General features: G+C 39.5%; 2 protein-coding genes across 4 annotated transcripts in view; one reads left to right on the plus strand and one right to left on the minus strand.

The window, feature by feature from the left end:
• The window catches only part of RAF1 (Raf-1 proto-oncogene, serine/threonine kinase), a 69,987-nt gene extending 62,644 nt beyond the window's left edge, over nucleotides 1-7,343 (minus strand). Inside the window, exons 1-2 of one of the 3 annotated variants that reach the window (XM_080605810.1) lie at nucleotides 7,151-7,343; nucleotides 70-202 (exon numbers count right to left, since the gene is read on the minus strand). The gene's annotated coding sequence lies outside the window, so the exon portion shown is untranslated. Of the gene's footprint in view, nucleotides 1-69; nucleotides 203-6,939 lie in introns of all 3 variants that reach the window. The other 2 variants (XM_080605808.1, XM_080605815.1) reach the window with 2 other exon arrangements.
• Nucleotides 1-11,336, plus strand: part of LOC308200489 (uncharacterized protein) — a gene marked incomplete at its 5' end in the record, with an annotated part of 35,322 nt that extends 23,986 nt beyond the window's left edge. Inside the window, 2 exons of the mRNA XM_080606353.1 lie at nucleotides 9,400-9,500; nucleotides 9,773-11,336. Coding sequence (XP_080462479.1) covers nucleotides 9,400-9,500; nucleotides 9,773-9,886 — 215 coding nt within the window. The 3' untranslated portion in view covers nucleotides 9,887-11,336. The remainder of the gene's footprint in view (nucleotides 1-9,399; nucleotides 9,501-9,772) is intronic.
• Nucleotides 11,337-19,419: the final 8,083 nt, after the last annotated feature.

Genomic DNA, 19,419 nt, shown 5'->3' on the forward strand with positions numbered 1-19,419 from the left:
ATGTCTAGAAGGCTCTAAAAGGGCCATTTCCAGAGCAGCTGTAAGCACAACTTCCGTAAGCGCCCATACCTACTGCCCTTCTGCACGTTCACAAGGCACCAGACTTCTCGGTATGCTCCAGCTATACCCAGGACAGTACCACCAGGTTCCAAGCCTTCACGGAGAACAGGTCATGTCACAAATGCAATCTGAGAGGTCATCTCTGAGAGACATTAGAGACAGTTTTAAGTCATGTTCTGTTCTAATTTTAAACTTTATACCTCAGTGAGGAAGGATAAAGCAAAGGTAAGCTAAACTTCACAAGCCTTCTGGGCACTACTGTAAAGAAGACTCGGTTCCAATATTTTGGAACATATTTGTGAAATGCTTTGTTCAGTTAGGGTCTGTTTACATCCCAAGGTTAGAAAATTGTCATGCTTCCCCTGATACTTTCAATTGTATGAGGTATCAGCATTGGTTATGTGAGGGACATACCCATTCATAAGGCAGAATTCCTGCTAGCACAAGATGTAACTTGAATATTGAAAAAAATATATACCCAAAATACCTACTAACTGGAAAGCTATGGAAAAAAAAAGTATTAATGAAGGATGAGCAACTGGAAACCAAAGAAAAACTAACACTTTGAACAGGAAGAACGATTAAAGTGCACGCTAGAGCAGAAAGTGGAATAATTTAATGGCTTTAAACTAAAAAGGGGGGGGGAGGGGGAGGAGGGAGAATAACTCTCAGTTATCAGTAGAGAATCTTATCATGGAAGGGCGTGCTCTCCAAAGCCACACATGCTGCATATCCTTTCCCACTAGGAAAAACTGATTGTAATTTAAGTTTGATCTTTTATGCGTTCTTACTACTCGTAGTACTTGTACATTTGTTTTACACACCTGTAAAATCTAATGTCTATCTAGGAGGAGTTTCGCTAGAACACCTGCAGCATGGACAGTCTGCTCTTGCTGTCCAAAACGTAACAGAATCAAAGTTAGGGGAGTTATTCACTTACCAGCATACTGAGATGACATTATAACATATGAACACTGCAGTTTTATGGCTAGCAACCCTGTTCTTCCCATGGCCCGTGAAAGAACAGAGAAAATTAATGCTCAGCTCACGTTGCGGTAGTTAGAGATGCTCAGTTGTCCCTCTAGCATTATTTTATAGCAGCTATATTGATCTAAATTTGTAAATGTCAGGAGGTATGAAATGCAAATACCATCACAAATCAGCAAGTTCCCTAAAGAACAAAGCTGATTACCACCTTGTTTCCAAGCAGTCATGTGACATACGGTTCTACCTTACTTAGATTCATCTAACCTTTAATGTGAAGGACAATGAAACACTGCTGAGATACGCCATATCAGGGGTTCTGGAAAATAGCAAGGAGCGTGGATTACGGATCTTTTTGGAAAGCGTATGCAGACTTTCAGTGGGAAGTTCAAAATAAAAGTTGTGTGGCAACAACTTATCTTAAATTCTTTGCCAACATACAACATTTTGTTAGCAGTAAGCTCTGGTGTCCTGAAGCCAGCTGTATATCAACAACTCCATATTTAACCCTACAAAGGGAAATTCTTCCACATATTGGTAGCGGTATGGCTCATCCAGGAGACAGTCTGTTCCTCAAGCCAAACCAAGATTATAGTCCCTGAGCAATTCCTTTGAACTATGACAGCAGTGTTTCTAATTCACATGATTCTACCATGAGTAGGATGATTCTGTCCTGTGATCCGGCCAGTCTTTCGGAAATCTAGCAGCTCAATTCTTGTATCATTTTCAGCCCGGTCTGGGGAAATTCCCTTCAACTCTCTGCTACTTCCATCTCCTGGGGTAGAACATCTAGGCCATTACATCACAAGGCAGATGGATCTGTCCTTCTCTTTCAGGAGACAATATGATTTTTTCCAGCTTAGGTTAAATAGGTAGGGCAGTCATTAATGCCATCTTCATAGGAGGAAAGGAAACAGAAAACATCCAGAAGTCCAGGCCAGCACTCATCCCCTCTCCCCATCTGTTCCTGCAAACAGCAGGCCGGCTGGGCTCCCTCTCAGCTTAGAGGAGGTCTGAGAAACAGTTGGTGTTTCCTCTGTTCAGGTCTGAGAACTCCAGTCTAAAAGCTGTTTTAAGCGCGTGGTAAGAGCAGGTGCACACTGCAACCCACATGGAGTAGAAATGTAAGTAAGGGCATCAAAACCATGATTAAATGAAAGCAGGCTGCTGTAACTAGTGATCAGGTGCCTCACTAACTGATGTAACCAGATAGAATGGTGGAACAGAGCATGGGGTACTGCTGGAAGCCTTTATAATCAGGCAGTTTCAAAAGTTCCTGTACCCCAAAGGCAAATTGCATTCTATACATTTAGGACAACTGGCAACATTACAGAGCCAAGTTCAGAGCGCTCAGGATAATCTAAATAAAACACACTCCCTCCATATGCTTTTCTTGGTTTTGTTGTGGAAATTTTCTTCCTTGGGATATTTTGGCATCCAACCTGGGCTTTTTGAAGTTATTTCTGCAATACCACCACTAAATTTATAGTTAAAGACATTTTCCATTTCCATTCATCCATTTGTTTTCCTGTCACGAAGCATATTGGAGAGGGAAGAGTCTGGCATTTTAGCTTCTACTAAGTACGAAAGGGGATGGTGCTAGGAGAGAAAGATAGTTAAAAACTCTTGGGGGAAGGGGAAAAATTGCTGTGGTACTGTACGCAAAAGGCTCGAGTAGGATGCTTCTGCTTTAAAGAAAGTTAGTTCTCTGCTTTTTAACCTCCTAAATAATTCAACTACGTAAACCTGCTTACAGAATAAACTGCAAGTTCTACACAGAGCCTCCTTCAGTTTTGACTTTTTTTTTTTGTGCTTCTTTTATGTGAAGGGAGGAATTCAGGTTCATTTATGCTACAGTGACTGCAGTCTCCTGTTTCCTAGCTTGAGTCCTATAACAGTGCAACTTTATTTGCCACCTGCAAAGCAGTTCTCTCTGGTTTAGAAATTACTTGATGTGTTGGAAGTGTTCTGGGAAGAGCCCCCACCTCCCAAAAAAAAGTTTTAGAGGGTAAAGACAGGACCATTTTTGAAACTTGTCAATAAATCAAATAAAAAGTTAGGGATAAATTCTCTCTCTCTCTCATCTGCATGCTAGGTCTTCAAGTTCTGCCATAACTGAGGTGGATACCCAAACCCAACTCTGGTGACTGCTTCTCAGTAGGTCTTCTGGTCTCTCCCAAGGGAGATATTTTTCTTTATAGAAATACATATTAATAGGAGCAAAATCCTGAAGCTTATTTTGTTCTAAGCAAGTGGTCTGTTTGCTGCATTATTTGCTAATTTGGAATGAAGGACTGTCATCTAAACCAGAAGCTTTGTCTTGGAACACTGAAACCTTTCCTGACAAAAGCTTCACCAAAATAACTCAACTTCCATGCAAAGCTTTTGGCTTCGAGTGTCATTTTCCAAGGAAAAAACATTTTGTTGAAAGATTCTTGATGAGCTCTCTTTCTAAACTGAGATACATTTTGAACAATCATTACATTTTGAACTGTGCAAGATCAGGAGTGTGAAAAATCATGAGCTTTATCAGTGTCATCCAAGAGATGCATTTTGCGTAAGTAATTAACTTGAAATAAATATACATTAGCATTCTCTGCTGGTTTGCAGTTATTTTCAGGGTATAGCAAGTAATCTAACACTGCATCTGAAAACAGCTGCAATTTATAGATGAGTGATTTTTGCATATGAATAGATTTTGTTCTGCATATGACTAATTTCTACTTCTTCTGAAAGAGATTAAGCATCTTTTCCTTCCTGTTAGAAAGCAATTACAACTTGCTTGGACAATTGCTTTTTTGCTTGTGTGAAAGAAGTATTGCATTTGCCAGTATTGAACAATACAGCTAGATTGAAGCTATATTTCATTTTTATCTTTTTTTTCCAGTTGCTTTTGATATTACCCAACGAATTCCACTTGAGCAGATTGTTAAGGCCCAACTAGTGATAAACCACATGACTCTAAGCAGTTAAATTATGTGAACCTAAGAGAATCTGAATGTTTTGAATTATCTTTGTGCTCATTTCAAAACATATCTAATGCATCTTGTTTTGTTCAAGTACTTACAATATATGCTACATTGCAAGAGGGGACGTGATCAGGTTATATACCTGCCTATTTTAGTATAGGTAAAGAAACAAATAATAGTAGTGAGAAGTTGTTATCATGGGTATCACCATAGAAAGCAGTCTGAATGTATACACATATCCTGTAGGGGTTCATTAGTATCTATGCTCAAGATGTTACATGTCCGAAGTTCAATAAAACTAAGATATGCCTACCAATCCCACGACACAAGCTTCACTAGGAGCGTTGATATACCCTTTGTAGGTAATTCAAGTGCAACATTTGAAAGGGTTCGACATCTATGATGTAGGAGCCACTGGATATTTCAAGCTTCGGGCCTACTTACTGGCACTGCCATTTCAAAAATACATTTTTCTTGGATAATCTCTGATCACTGCTTGCACAAAGATTAAAGTAAACAAGACAAGCGTCATGGTAAACACCTAGTTTCCTCAATGATTTTTCCTCTCCACTAGTGGAAGACTGACTTGAACATTCTGTGTCTTATTACTACACTGTAGAAGAGGGACCACCAAAGCTCTGTTAACATGCCCAATACGTTTTTGTTTCTCATCAGGTCTTTCTAAAAAGAAGAACCAGCACAACATGCATGTAAAAGCTAGCAACATTGCATTAAGATTTCTGCACTGTTCAAAAGAGCAATGAAATACTGCATTTTGCTTGTTGAATTAAAAATAAATAAATCCACTGGTAGTTGGAGACAGTTAAGCAATGAGATCATATCTTTTTATAATCTCAGAATTTAATGTGTAATTGAAACCAGGAGAACAAAAACTGTCTTTTTAAGACAAACTGTATCCATGGAGTACGTATGAATTCGCATTTGGAGATGCAGGATACAGAAAGGGGGGGACTTGGTGCAGTTTGTCATAAACAGGCAGGGTTCCATTTGTTGTAAGCAAAGAGATAGTATGATAGCATAAATAATATTTTCCATATAAATTGATAGTTAATAATTTAAAGTTGCAGTGGGTGGGGAAAACAGGAAGCACGACAAACACTGGATAAAAAGTACTGGTGTGAAAGCTACACTGGTACTTCAAGCACAAAGTATTCATTTCACTAAACTATACCAAAGAATGATGATCCTGTTACTCCATGGTTTATCTCTAGTACCTTTGTCCATAAATAAAGACTTCAGTCAGTAATCTCTTTCATTTACCATGATCCTGAACAGAATGTGACTGTTCATTATGTACCATAGCATCTATTTAGCTTAAGAATAGTAGTATAATAACCAAATTTGAATCTGGGTACTTATATAAAGCTCTATTGCACAACACTAAGTCTAAAATTTCTAAGACATTGCTCTGGTTTTATTTAACAGTTCTTCTTCATCATTAGCCTATTCAGTAATTTGTGTAATTCTTTGGAGAAATAATTTTTCCATAAGTCCTCCTTAGCAAATAAACTTTGAGTAGGAGTAGCATATGTTCATGCAAGTTAAAAATTCACAGCTCTTTAAACAATTTCAATTGCTTGGATATTCCTGATGGAAGTCAGACAATCATGGAATTCTTGCAGCTTTGTGTTTATACAGAGAATTGGGAAGGTAGGCAAAGCATATATTTGGGGTTTTGAGACTTTGAGGAAAGAACTGGGAGCTTTTGGCAATATGTAAAGGAATCCAAACGCAAGCCTGTGAAAGAAACCAAATTCAGGAAGTTGCTGAAAAACACTTTGTAGGAGGCATTCACTTGCAAGATTGGACTGAGCAATTAAACTGGCAGGGAGACTGAGGTAGGCAGGTTGGGTGGAATTGAAGCAGGTTTGGGGTTGTTTTTTTTCCACAGCACTACACTAAGCTAGTTCTTACAGTTTAACTCTGGCCAATGGATATGTCATTAATAAGCAAAACAGGATAAAGTTCACAGCATGAAGTTATATTAATTTTGGTATTCTAGACATATTTGAATGCCTCTTAAAGAATTGAATCTTCTGTAAATCTAAAACCAATCATTTTGCATTAAGTAGTATATCATGAATTAATGCAGTATTTGGGCGGTCTTACACTACTAGTCTTTCAGGTAAAGGTTCCTACATTCACATCAGGAAAAAAGAATGGTTATCTGGGGAATAAAATCACTACAAGAAGCCCCTCCTGTACATGCCTATACACATCAAAAGCATCATCTACCGTTCACAATATAGAGATGGAGGCTTTAATGGGAAACGGTTAATCTGAATAGTGGATGATAACATAGCCAATTGGGCTGCACCTTGATAAGTTTGTAAAATAACTGCAGTGACTGTGTAAATTCCTGAATGCTGGTTGCTTCATTCAGTGTTGCCACATAGGCCTCAAGACATGTATGCATATAAAGCATTTCTAAGCAGCGCTTATCTAATGTATGAGCTGAACGCATACGAAGGGGACACCAAGCTGTCACAAGGATCTGTTACGTACTTTGTGGAAACATAAAATTGGAGCTGTCTCCAGTCCACATGTAAAATTAGTTCTGGTGTTTAAAAACTTTTCTTAACTAACATTATATACTAGGCACTTAGCTCTCTCCAGACAGCAACCATATATTTTTGTACTTAGTGGGCAACGTATGGTGTACTGTTCAGAATAAAACCATCCCCACAGACAATTTGAAACTCTTTCTCATGACAACACAAGATTTATAAGTATATAGCCAACTTTAATATATAATCTGAAGAAGACCAGAGCTGCTTCTACACCTTGAAAACATTATCCTTGATTAAACAGTGATTACCATCTTCCCTCAGATTAAAAAAAAAAAAAAAAGATATGTGTATATATATTTATGTATATAATTTCAAAATCAAAGCCTTGTACTTACTGCATCTTCTTCTGCATGTCATCTGATGGCACTGGGAACAGATCCCAGCATCCCAGAATGCAGCTTGGCAGGTATTAGTCTCCTGCTTATAATAGACTCTCTAATTGCAATGCATTTTTTTCTCTTTTGAACTAGCTAGCTAACCTGTAATTTTTCTTGTTATCTGCCCAAAGCTAAATGAAGTATCAGATACACCCAAGGAATTCCTCACCTGCTACAGGTGACTTCAGAGGGGGAGTTGCCATCACCAAATAAGTATAAATCTACATGTAACCAGGTTTCAATAATATCCCCAGGCAAGGCAGATCGCTCATGCTTCCATTTTTATACTGTTTATTCTTATGAGAACAGTGAAGCCCTCAGTATACAAGTCTCCTCCCCTGAGCTCCAACACAAGATTGAAGCTGAGAGATTCTGATCATTGAACATGTATTGACTTGATTTAATAAGGCAAGGAGAACCTCAATGAGCAATTGCAGTTGCTGCTGCTACCCATTAGCTTCAGGTGTTAGCAATTCGGCAGATCTGCAACGAGTACCCTTAAGCTTGACCCACTTTCTCCTCCCCATTTTGCAAAATCAGGGTTATTCTTGTTATTTTGCATTTGGCACTTTGCACTTAGGCAAATGTTTTGCAATAAAGCATCTTCTACTGTCACAGTTTGAGAAGATTCTGCTATTAACGTGTCTAGCTGTACGAGTCAATGCAAATGCAAAGGTGGGGAGGAAGCAGCAGCAGAATTTATTGCAAATCACTATCTTGTGTTAGTGCAGCAGCAGGAGAAAAAAAAAAAAAAGCCTTGAACTACCTTGAACTAGAATACTGATTCTACTTTCCTTCTCCTTGTTTTGAGAAACACTGATTTTTTTCTGCCTTTTGTTCCTTCAGCTGTTCATGTAGCCTCTTCTGCCTGCTGCCACCCTTAGTAGCAGATAACAGCCTTACTGCCCTTACCAGCTGTCTCCTTGGTCTAGATTAAGATAGTGGCTATGGGTGGCCTACTTGTCTCTCAGTGGGCAGAAGCCTGCCCTCTTTTTTAGAGGGTAATTATGTATCTTCTCTACGAGTGGAACTACTGTGACCAGTATAGTGCCTTTTCTTCAGCTGTTTCCTCTGTTGAAGAAATATCTTCTGCTGTTAAGCAATTTCATGGACTTCTGCTTTCTGCAAGAGCATGGAGTAGGAGAAATGAGGTTTCTTTCTCTCTTTTCTTTTTTTGTTGTTGTTACCATATCCATTCTTTCATTGTTGTCTCTGTTCTGTTGTATATGTGGGAAAGCAGACAACAATCCTGAGAATAATGTAAGAATTGTAAGACAAACCAGGCTTTTTACTCAATGTATATGAGCTTTGGGTAGAAAGAAAGTCAATTTTCTTGCAAGGAGATGCAACGTTTCCCTAAAAGGCTTCCCATATGGTCTACTGGGCAAGATAACGTTGCACTAGAACTACGCAGCCTTCCCCCAGTAAATGATTTCCTTTTATTTGTAGTTAGTCATTAGATAAGCTCTGTGTATGCAATGGTGTAGCAATGTTCTGCTTCTGGACAAGTCCTTTTTGTACTATTAGCAAATCTCCACTCACCACTGTAGTTGTGTATACACGCAGAATCAAATTAAAAATAGCATGCTGCACATAAGCCAAATGCAAAAAGCCTGTAGTGAAGAAAGTAGATTCAAAAATCAGGCACACAGCCTAGGCAGTTCAGAATGAATGTTGCAGAAAAGTAATTAATCCCAAGTATTCAAAGTTTGGCTTTTGGAACAAACGGCTCAAGGTTTATAATAGAAAATCTTGGATACCCTTCACTCTAGGTAGGAGCACTGCTGTCTCTGCCTGTAGTTACAAGCTTCTATATCCAAAAGTGTTTCATATCATGTAGTTCCTGTAACTACCAGGTTTGTTTGATATCCATTACGTTTCCTAACAAAAAAGGTTGAATAATTCTCCATATGAAAGTTTGCAGAAGATACTCAGTTTTAACTAGCTTTTTTAGGCACCAATGAATAAGTAGACAGCTTAAATTCTAGTTGCCTAAAAAAATACTAGAATTATTCCCATGTATGTAATAAGAAGGAAAATAACTCTGGTAAAAGGAAATAAAAATAAGCTGGTGGTTGGGCTTAATTTCAGCTTAATTTCAGTTCAGCTTAAGAAAATGTTGTCTTGCTATCCATAAATGCATGGTTTTAGTTCAAGCACTTGTTTTTGCATTTTAGTTCACACCTGGCCTATAAATGATGCACAACACATGGACAGGGGAAAGCAGCCTATGGTTCTGTAACAGCGTCTAACATAGCGTGGCGAGCTTGGAAGAGCTTTCAAGGTGAACATGTTTGTGGCCTCTGCTTAGGGACAGTTTAAGTCCTGCATTGTCCACCTGCAGGTTCCCCTGTTTTAGAAAGAGAAAAGGACGTTCTAAGTCTTGTGCATGTTATAAAGCAGGATCATCTGTTTCAGGCAATCCCTGCCTGTGGGCAAGAACCTCCACGAGATGGTTAAGTGTGTGGTGCTGCTTTGATCAGCGTGTTGATACAGTGGGAAAGTTTACAAGATTACAGGTATGTGTGTAGACGTTTTAAAAAAAGCAAAACCAATCTGCAGGTGCAGCTAAAAATACCTCCGTGTAAAATTCAGTCAACTAGTTAAAAATGTGAGTAAAGTACTTGTGTCAAAGGGTGTGAATCTGCCGTCATTTAGCAAAAATATTTCTGCTCTGCATTTTTTCCTTTAGTACAATGACTTTAAGTTAATCGCTAGTTCAGTTAAGAACTGTGGCTTCTATAGTGTGGTTGAGCTTTTAGATGTGTTGTGTTTTTTTTTTTTTTTCCAGGCTTCTGTGTCCACAGAGTTTTATTTGTATGCAAACATTTGTGCAGGTGTCTGCCTGGTGTTTGGGGCGTGCAAAACCAGGGCTTGCCAAAACTTTGATTTTTTTTTTTCCTAACCAATCATTTCACGTACCAGAGTGTTTGAGCACCAGGGGGATGTGGTCTTCCATTTCAATTAAAGTCCACATTCTTTATGGAACTATACATGCTTTCTTCTTGTCCTGTGAGTTAATAAGGGTACAAGGCACAGTAGAATAAAACTTTGTGTAAGAATTCTGGATTCTTTCTCTGGTGTCTCCAAAGTAAGAAGGTTTCTTCTGTCTGAACGCCCTGACACTGCCACCTGATGAGCTGATTCTCCCAAAATTCGAGCTGAAGATAAGAGCGGTCACTGATTGAAAATATTCAGAGGAGGGAACAAGCTAAGGATCCTCAGACATGAGGTTCTTTAAGCAGGGGCTTCTGCATACCTTCTGGAGTTCATATGAGCAAGTATTAAATTTGAGTATCAAACTGAATATACTTCAATTCGTTTTCAAATTCAATATACTTCTGAGTATCAAAATGAACAGGGATTCAATTAAACTTCTGTTGCAGTATGATTAAAATACATAAAACCAAGCACATTTTTTTTTTTTTTGTGGGAGAACTATTTAGATGTAGTAGCATTTTGTGAAGGGATCAGCTCAATAGCAAAGGGAACATAGTTCATTTTCTTGCAAATGCTGGTCCGTTCTTCCAGCTGTGCACACAGCAAGAGCAGAGCTGCTGGTCTTGTTTGTACAGATGGCACCACTACCCCCATTTGGCTCACCCACTGGGAGTGATTGTGCTTTAAGCATCTTTGTGCTTTGGGGGGGAAAGTACAATCAAAATTCTCTTGCTCCCCCACCTACAGAGAGGTACTGGAAAGGAGCACAGAGGGCTTCAGCGAACAGCACAATCCATGCTATAGGAACATATGAACACCAGAAAAAAGATAGCATACAAACTTCAAAAATTAAGCAGGTAGTGACCACATCAGCTACAACAACGTGATCCAGACTAGTTTGCAGCTGAGGCAGCACTGACTTAATTGTGGTATGCAGAGTAGATAGCCAACAATATTAATCTGACGTGGTATGAATGCCCAGAATACCCGTCCCATTCTTTTTGCTTCAGATTTTGAAGATGTATGGGATGTCTGCCAGTGATATGAGACAGAGTATAGCTTAGGAGCTTAGAGGGAAGAATTACAGTAACCTAGCATTCAGGAAAAAAAATCTTACTACTTTTTCCATTTGGTTATACCTATTCTTTTTCTTGCAGCCTGATTAATGGTAATCTTTCGATGGTTTCCATTCGACTGAATTGTTGGAAATGTAACTTGACATTACTATTAAAAACATATAAGCTTCTTCCTTGAAGCAGATGAGAAACAATATGTGCTTCATTCTGAAACACAAGCGTGTATCACTGCCAAGAAAAAGGACACTGGGCAAAGGGCTTCTGATGCTTAGTGTTTGGCTTTGGTCTGTGTTTGTGAAAAAATGCACTTCCAGTCATTTGGGTGTGGGGATTTTCATGGAACAATCTTGATTAGCTTGCTTTCCTAAGGAAAGGAAGCTTATGTAATGGTTCAGTATATCTCTCGCTCCAAATTACAGACGTGTTTAACACATGAGCCAAGGTCTCAAAAATAATTAAATTTCTACAAGTTTCTTGGAAGTCAGCAACCAAAGACAGAAAAAGGAACCATATTCGTTCCCTAGCTGAAGGGGAAAAAAAAAAAAAAAGAGAGAGAGAATGCAGCAACCAGCCATTGTACATCACACTGTTCTAATATAACAGGCCAGCCAGGCACTGTTTAGCCACAGCATCTGAGGTTTTTGCCCTATGGGGGTGACAGAGGACTAAGAAATATAGTAAGATATCCTTATCTGCTGTCACAAATTATAACGTAGCTGGGGCACCAAATAATTTAAACACTGGATGGAAGTATACACAGCATTTTGGTCATTGGCTAGAGGATCATAATTTATTTCATGTAGCACTTGAATGGGTGAGGGTGGGCAATAACTTTTGATCTCTCTTCAGGATCATTTTCATTTGCCCAGATTACCCAGATTCAGAATGAGAATCTGAACCTATCTACTGAAGTTGGCAGTAAGTTGACTCAGATTTTTATGAGGAATAAAAGCAGTGCAGTGATATAACTGTGTAGGAAACTTTGTCCAAAGTCATTAAATGCCTAGCTTTTTTTTTTTTTTTTTTTTTCCCCCTCACGGCACAGCCATATCTGTGTCATTCCTTTTTCATTTATTGTTCTAAGCCCGGATTCCTTAGATAACTTTGCTAGAGACTTGAGTTTTATTGTAGATATGGAAAACTGCCTAAAAGTTTGGCTCCTTGGTTGTTCTGGCAGCATTCCTGCCTCGCTGACATTCAGATGCAACACATCCTACTTGCTCCAGCAATCACTCTTTAAAACAAGGCAGGAAATAATGGACACCAAACAAAATGATCTCTGCCGCTACCTTAGTTAGCAGCTCCAGAAACTCATGAAAATGTTTTGTGAGCTGGATCTTGGGAGAGCTAGTCCTAATTCCTTTACACTGGTTACGTGGGCCTTAAATATAGCTACAGGAAAAGGGGCAGCGTTAGTGTAGACGTCACTAAACCCTGCTCAGCATTGCAGATCTTGAATTGCTAATGTTTGTATGGCCAGCCGATAGCCAAAGAATTTCGGTAGCATACTCCAGTCTGTCCACACAGTTCAGTTGTTCTCAGTGCCAGTTTGGCTAGCACCGGCTGCTGACAATAGTGAAAATGCATGCAAAGACACCTGGGGTATATTAAGCAACGCAGTTAACAAAAACCTAGCTGACTTCTGTGAAATACTTATGGCTGCATACAACCAAAAGAAAAGGTATAGAATAATAGATGGAGTTACTTGAAGCATATAAGGATAGTATGCTAGATTTTAAAGCTATCTGAGAACATGACACATAATATACACTACACATCTGAGTGGTGTAGATAACCATGCCTGCTTGGTGTTTCCAAGTACAAAATTCTGATTTCTGTTGCTTGTTAGTTTGCCAACAGTTTGTTTGGGCTGTAAATTTTCATGCTGGTTCTCTGCCCTAGGGTGATTTTGTGGGTGTGGGTGTCCATGTGGATACAAGAGCAACAGTAGATCAATTTCTCAGGAAGGAAAAAAAAGTAACCTTTACTCTATTAAGGATTTTTCAACTATTTCTTTGAAGCTGTAGTGTACTCAGTCTTTCAAGCAAGTGCTTCAAATTCGATGAATTGATTGATTTGGTTAAAGATGTGTCTACTGACATCTTTTAGACTGATAAAGTTCCCCTTGCTGGTCATCCACCAGATTTATTTAGAGGCTGAGTCACTTGGTCATTTGCAATCCCCAGCAAACAAATAATAAACAGCAGCAGCTCCCACATGGCTGCGAGGGGCCAACATTGTGCCTGGTGTCCTTCCTCACAGTGGGGTTTAAACACTGAAGCCCTGAAACTTAAAACATCTGTGTGAAACCTCAAGAAATTTTTGCACGTTGCCCAGGGCTTACCCCATGATCACTGGTTGCACTGTTCGGATGTGATAATGAGAGAACACAATGCTCAGACTTTGGATGAGACTTTTAACATGTTTACTTACAAAGTACCTCAGAGGGACAATAAGAAGAAAGTCCCCTCCTTCCTTCTAACACTTGGTTTCCTCGCTGCACTTGAACAGATCTGGGACTGTTCTAAGCAGCTTTCAGGTTTCCATGATTCTGGTTTGCCTTATCTTGGCTTCCCTTCAGAACTTCTACCTTTTCTACTTTTACCAAAAGTCAGCTTACTTTGGCAGCGCTCTGTCCTACCGTTAAACTGGATCTGTCTGGCACAGAAGTCTGCTCGTCTCTTCCTCTATGGTGGTCGTAGCTTCCTGTGAGCTTCAGTGAGTCTGGTTAGGTTCCTGCACCAAGAGTGGCAACTGTGTGTCCTTGAACAACTTAGTCTCTGCCTCAGTTCTCTGTTTTGGAAAATAATTGGTATTTCATGTGCCTTACCTTTTGTCTTGACCTCTGTTTCAGTTACAAGAAAAGGTAGGGTAGGATTGCATACTAGGCATGTAATCGCTTATTTTTACTAAGCTGCAAGAGGAAGGATTTCACAAGAACCTCAACATACAGCACAAGACTGAGGGAGTTAAGAGATGCTAGACTTCTCTGGCAGCTGAAGAAATTAGGAGTCAGGCAGAAACTCCAGACCTTAATGACCTGGCTGATACAAGCTAATAGAGGGGATGCTATTGCTTTCTTTGGGGCTTCTGACCTGCTGTCAGAAATTCTCCTTCTCTGGACAGTCATCAAAACACTTGACACTTTTTTCTATCATAAGATACAAATGGCTGTTACATCCTTAAAATGAATTCCAAATACATGGCTGAAATGTATTAAACCTCAGACTATCTAGGAAAAAAATTAAAGTCTTCGGGAGGTGAGTTTGACAGCTTTTTGCTCTAATGAGAAATGTAACCTATGCAATCATTTTTATTAAACAGGGGCTCAAAGGATTTGTTCTATGGCTGAAACAACAATTTGATGAGATATTACAGGAGCCCAGCAGGACTGAGAGCAAGGAGTGAACCCTCTTGTAGGTGTGCGTGTACAGTGCCTGGCTCTCTGGGCTGCTGATCCTGGCTTAGCCTTCTGGCTATTTCCTAATGGGGTGAGTTCCCACAGCAGTTCTGCCTTGAGTCACACTAAGACAGGCTCACTAACCCGGTGACTTCCATAGCATAACAGAGCAATGTATTTAGTTCCTTTGTAGTCTCAGAATCTCTCACTGTACGGCGAATTTAATCAGCTGTTAAGCTGCAAACCTGATGTGCTGCAAAACTATAAAGGAATCCGTCACGTTCATATACGTAAGTAACAGGTATTTTGCATCCTTATTTTTTAGGTGTCTTTGTTTAGAACACACACAGCCTGAGACGATGTGAAAGAGCTTCAAATGCCTGCCTGCTGGTTCCATTAGCTTTTTCTCTGATGCAAAGTAAAACATATAGCTCCAAATTCGTACTATGAAGCTAATGAGAGAAATGAAGAAATATAAATTAGCAGTACAGTTTTTAAAATACTTGGATTGTGCCTTTTAAATTATTATATGTTACTATAACATTTCATTTTAACTATACTATTAAAAATCATAACTCACTAAATGCTGCACGTTGGGTACTTTCGGGTCACACAGTTGGGACAACAGAGGTTCTGTCTCCAAATGTTAGAAGGACCCCCAAGAGAAATGCCTGTGCAGTGTTAAACGCTCGCTTAATTCTGGCAGGAGGTCACTTCTAGGTTTCTTTAGAAAGCACAGTATGAGCTACCAAACTTAAGACGGATCAAGAACCAAGGCCATCTCAAAATTGCATAATGTTACAAGGCCAAGGAAGGTATTCGGTCCTATTGCTCCATCCCCTGCAATAGAATCCATTGCAGCAATGCATTGAGAAATTGAGTTAAGAGCTGAGAGGAGGCATTGTAACATCTCAGCAACCTGGAACAGGGCTGGTAGAGGTACACAGGGCTGGACTTTCGGTTTGCTATGAGGGAGCAAAACTTCACAGCTCTCGTGAATGCTAATGAGTCCCATGACTAAACCGTGGCATACTTTGAGAATGCAATCCATAACACATATAATCTCAATCATCATTTGGAAACTTCTGACCTATATGCAAACTTCCAAGGAGCTACTGCAGATAAATTATCACTGCAATTACGGGTAGCCATGGAGCTCTAGTATTGTGTATATATAATACATTGTTATGCAAACACACATCTACTTTTAAACCTCCGCTTCACAGTCATCGTGGTTTTAATTTCAAAGCATCAAAAAGGAGGCAAAAATAAAGTCTCTTGCAAAAAGATCTTGATTATATCTAGAAAGAATTTTTGCAAACAATTCAAAAACAGGCAGTTTGGAAATCCTAAAATGGAACTGTGCTAGTGAGGAAAGGACAGTTGCCTTTAAAAGTTGTCCTTAAAATGCAACTTTTTACTTAATAAAATCTAATTCTTGTGCTGGTTTAATGTTAAACAGGAAAAGACAATTTCATAGATAATTGCATCTTTCCTCAGAACACAAGGAAGCTCCCACCAAGTTTTTCGTGAGAGATTCATAAAATGCCTCTTAGAAATAGCACTCATTTATTCCTATCTGAGCTCAGACTCATTATTGTAACCTTGTGAAGCAGTATTTAATCCTGCAGGTATTTAATCTTGATCATTTAGCCTGGACTTTTCACAGATTAACTAATCTTCTGTATGTCACTGTACAAAAAAAGAATTTAAAAGCTCTGCAAAAACTGTGAAAATAATATTCCCCCACTCATCCCCCCTGAGACTCACCAGAGCCTGAAAATGCTTCCCACGCCCAGCTAGCCTGCTGGCACCATCAGGAGTGGTTTTCATCCGAAGGAGAAATCCGAAGACTGAGAAGGGATCCCATCTGGGAGGATTTTGGTAAACAGAAACAAAGTGTACCTGGGGTTAACAGTTCTTAGCAGAGCAAGGGGAATAAGCTGAGACAGAACGATCTGCCTCTCCAAAAGGCTGTAATGCGTTCTTTGTGTTAGCAGAAATACCTGGACCCACACACTGAACTCTTGAGCGTCACATGGGTGACAGAGCTAAAAAAGGCAAACCCATAGGCTTAATTTAAACTGCCCCCAATATGTTAGTGTTTTCCCCTGAGACAGCTTATGTGTCTCTTCAAAACTTTTCTACGATTTTCCTGGAATTTTATTATCCCTCTCTCTTTGGTTTCATACTTTTTAACTCTTTTATTTTTAGATTCAATATTTCACAGTGGTCTGTAGAGTCTGCTTGACGCCAGCAAATGTAACTGGATCCCAAATCCCTGCAAGCCAGGAATTGCAGCCATGATCAGCATGCTGCCGAGCAAAACCTTGGCACCGGTCAAAACCAAATAGTCTGAATCCTCTATTTATCTTATGGCAGGGCTTGGGAAAGCAGGCAAGAGGAGTTCATCAAAATGTAAAAAAGGAATAGCTGGGAAAGGCTAGGGGTAAGTAAACAGAAATCAAAGATGCAAATAGATCTGTTCTACAACAGATTTGTGTGACCGGACTTCCAAAAGCAAGAACAGGGGTTTACAAAAAAACAGATATTTTATTCTCTAGTAACCTAGTAACAGGACAGGCACGCACAAAGCAGATTGCCTTTAAAAAAGGCTTGTGTCAGCAAGGTTGACTTTAATGGAATAAATAAGAATAAGCTGCTTGGCAGCAGATCACTGCTGACAATAATCTCACAGGTCAGATTTTCCAAGTTCGTTTCATAGCTCATTCAATACACTCATAAATCCAACTACCATTTCTGTCTAGGAACAATATGGAGCACCGTCTCTCACCCAGCCTTTGATAATTAGGTCTCAGGTTTTTACCTTAATTTTACACAGTGTGCAACTGGAATAAATCCACTCTCTGAGACTAAGGAGCTGAATTACCTTGCTTGAACTTTTAATTTTCTGTCACTTGCTGCCCCTTCTTCCTGTAAAAGAGAACAAAATTAAGGATTGACAGTTAATGTGATTGGGAAATTGTTCATCCTAACTATTCTAGGATCTCTAACTTCGGTAACTTGTGTCTGCAACAGAGTGTGACCACTTCACGGAAGAAAAAACAAGAGTATCAAGGCAGTTATTTGCCAAAGGTGACATGATGAGTCAGCAGCAGAGCCCAGATTAGAGTACAGTGCTCAGACTGCCCATCCCATACGTAGCTCACTAAACCACTGTTCCTCCTGCAGCCTCAAGGGAATAAAGTTCATTTAGTTAGGTGGTAAATGCTCAACTTCTGCCCTCACGCTTCACCTTGTTATTTATCTAAGTTTTGGCAGGCTTAATTGTTTGTTGCCAAGAAAGACTACAGATCAAGAGAAACAGAAAAAGTGTTGGTCTTATCCTCAGATAAGTTTTGCAACAGCAAAACTCCACTTTGAGAGAACGAGAGTGGTCTGCACTTGGAATATAGTTGTATGTAGCACTGAAATTGCTTTTTTTTTTGCCTTTTTTTTTTTTTTTGCTTGAAAGTGATTTTTGACAAGACAGCTTCTCTGTCTCTTTATAAGTAAAAAATGCAGAGTAAAAAACCCATAAAGCAAAGATCTTGAACAGAGCAACTGACATTGTATGTCCGTTTTCTTCATTGCATACAGAAGGTTCTATATTTTTTAAGCCATTTGGCAACTTCTGTAGCATTGGCATATTTTCTTCTCCTGGCATAGGTAATATTTGGTATTCACATTTGCTCAACTAATTAGAAACTTGGAAAGCCAGCCCCAAGCAGTTCTGCCAGCTGTAAGTGATGCCACGTTACTCACACGCAGGAAGTGTTCTGCCTTCACTGGGCTGTTGTTGCGGGAAGAGATTGGACGAATGGGCCCAGCGTAATCCTTGTAATATTTCGGTTACTCTTTGGATCACAGTTCCTCCTGGTTCTTCTTGGTACATCTGGTTCTCGGCTAACATTTCATTCTCATTGTCCTAGTTTGCAAGCTCTTAAAGCGAAACATAAGAAAGCTAATATCATTCTGTGGTTTATTTATCACCTGGCACTGAATATCACAGTTTAGGAGTCTCCATTGTCACTGTGATGCTTCAGTGTTTCGTCACATTAAGTGTAACTAAGGTGGAAATCTTGCAGGTCTCCCATATTGAAGCAACTATTCCGTAGAGTTGTTCTTAACATCAAGAATTTTGTGTAAGTGACCCAAAACCATAACTTTGTCTTCCTGCTACTGGCTAGCAGCCTGATACACCTCCCTGAAAATGCTTCAGATCATGGCTTAACGATGAGTCAAAGATTTTTGGAATTTGTTCATTGTGAAATTGTCCACTGAGTTACTTTTTTTTTTTTTTTTTTAAGGAATTGCTAAAACTTTGTTGATTTCGGTAAGGGAGTTTCTGATCTGCTATTTATTTTTTTGTTTTCCAGCATTCAAGATATATACAGATTTAAGCTGACACAGCAGTTGTCAGAGAGCTCAGAAGTAGTAACACTGTCTTAGAAAGCTTTCTGCTTGGTCCACAGGGCTCAGAGAAGCTTCAGAAGGCAGAAAGTCCAGTGAATCCTAAGTAGCCTGGTCTCTGGGAAATTGGAAGCATCTATGGACTATCTACCACCAAGCAGCCTCTTGAGGTCAGCACAACCCAAGATGTAATGAGCACTAAAAAGTAGGTGACCACCAGGAAAGAAAACATGTGACACCACACTGGGCTCTGTCAGGGGGCTCTTCTCCCCTTGGGAAGAATTTTCCATGATGCAGCATGGATGGCAGAATTACAAGTCCCTAAGATATTGAGAACCAAAGTGTGATTTGGGGGTACATGTTCCATTCTATTTAATAAGTTATTTGGCTAAAAGTGGTTTTAAATGTGGTATCTCTTCGTATGTACTTTGAATGTACGTAACAGTACTTTTTCTATGACGGATGGTGCAGAAATGCTTGTGCTGGGCAGAAAATTCAGCCAGATACTCTAGGAAGCCTCCACGGTAGCCTAAGGCAGCTGTAAAAAGAATATGGGGTGCTGCTTAGATATTTAACAGTGGGGACTGAGTTACCACTACTGGTCATGAT

Source organism: Anser brachyrhynchus (assembly GCF_964034855.1).
Source record: "Anser brachyrhynchus genome assembly, chromosome: 10".
NCBI classification, from domain to species: domain Eukaryota; kingdom Metazoa; phylum Chordata; class Aves; order Anseriformes; family Anatidae; genus Anser; species Anser brachyrhynchus.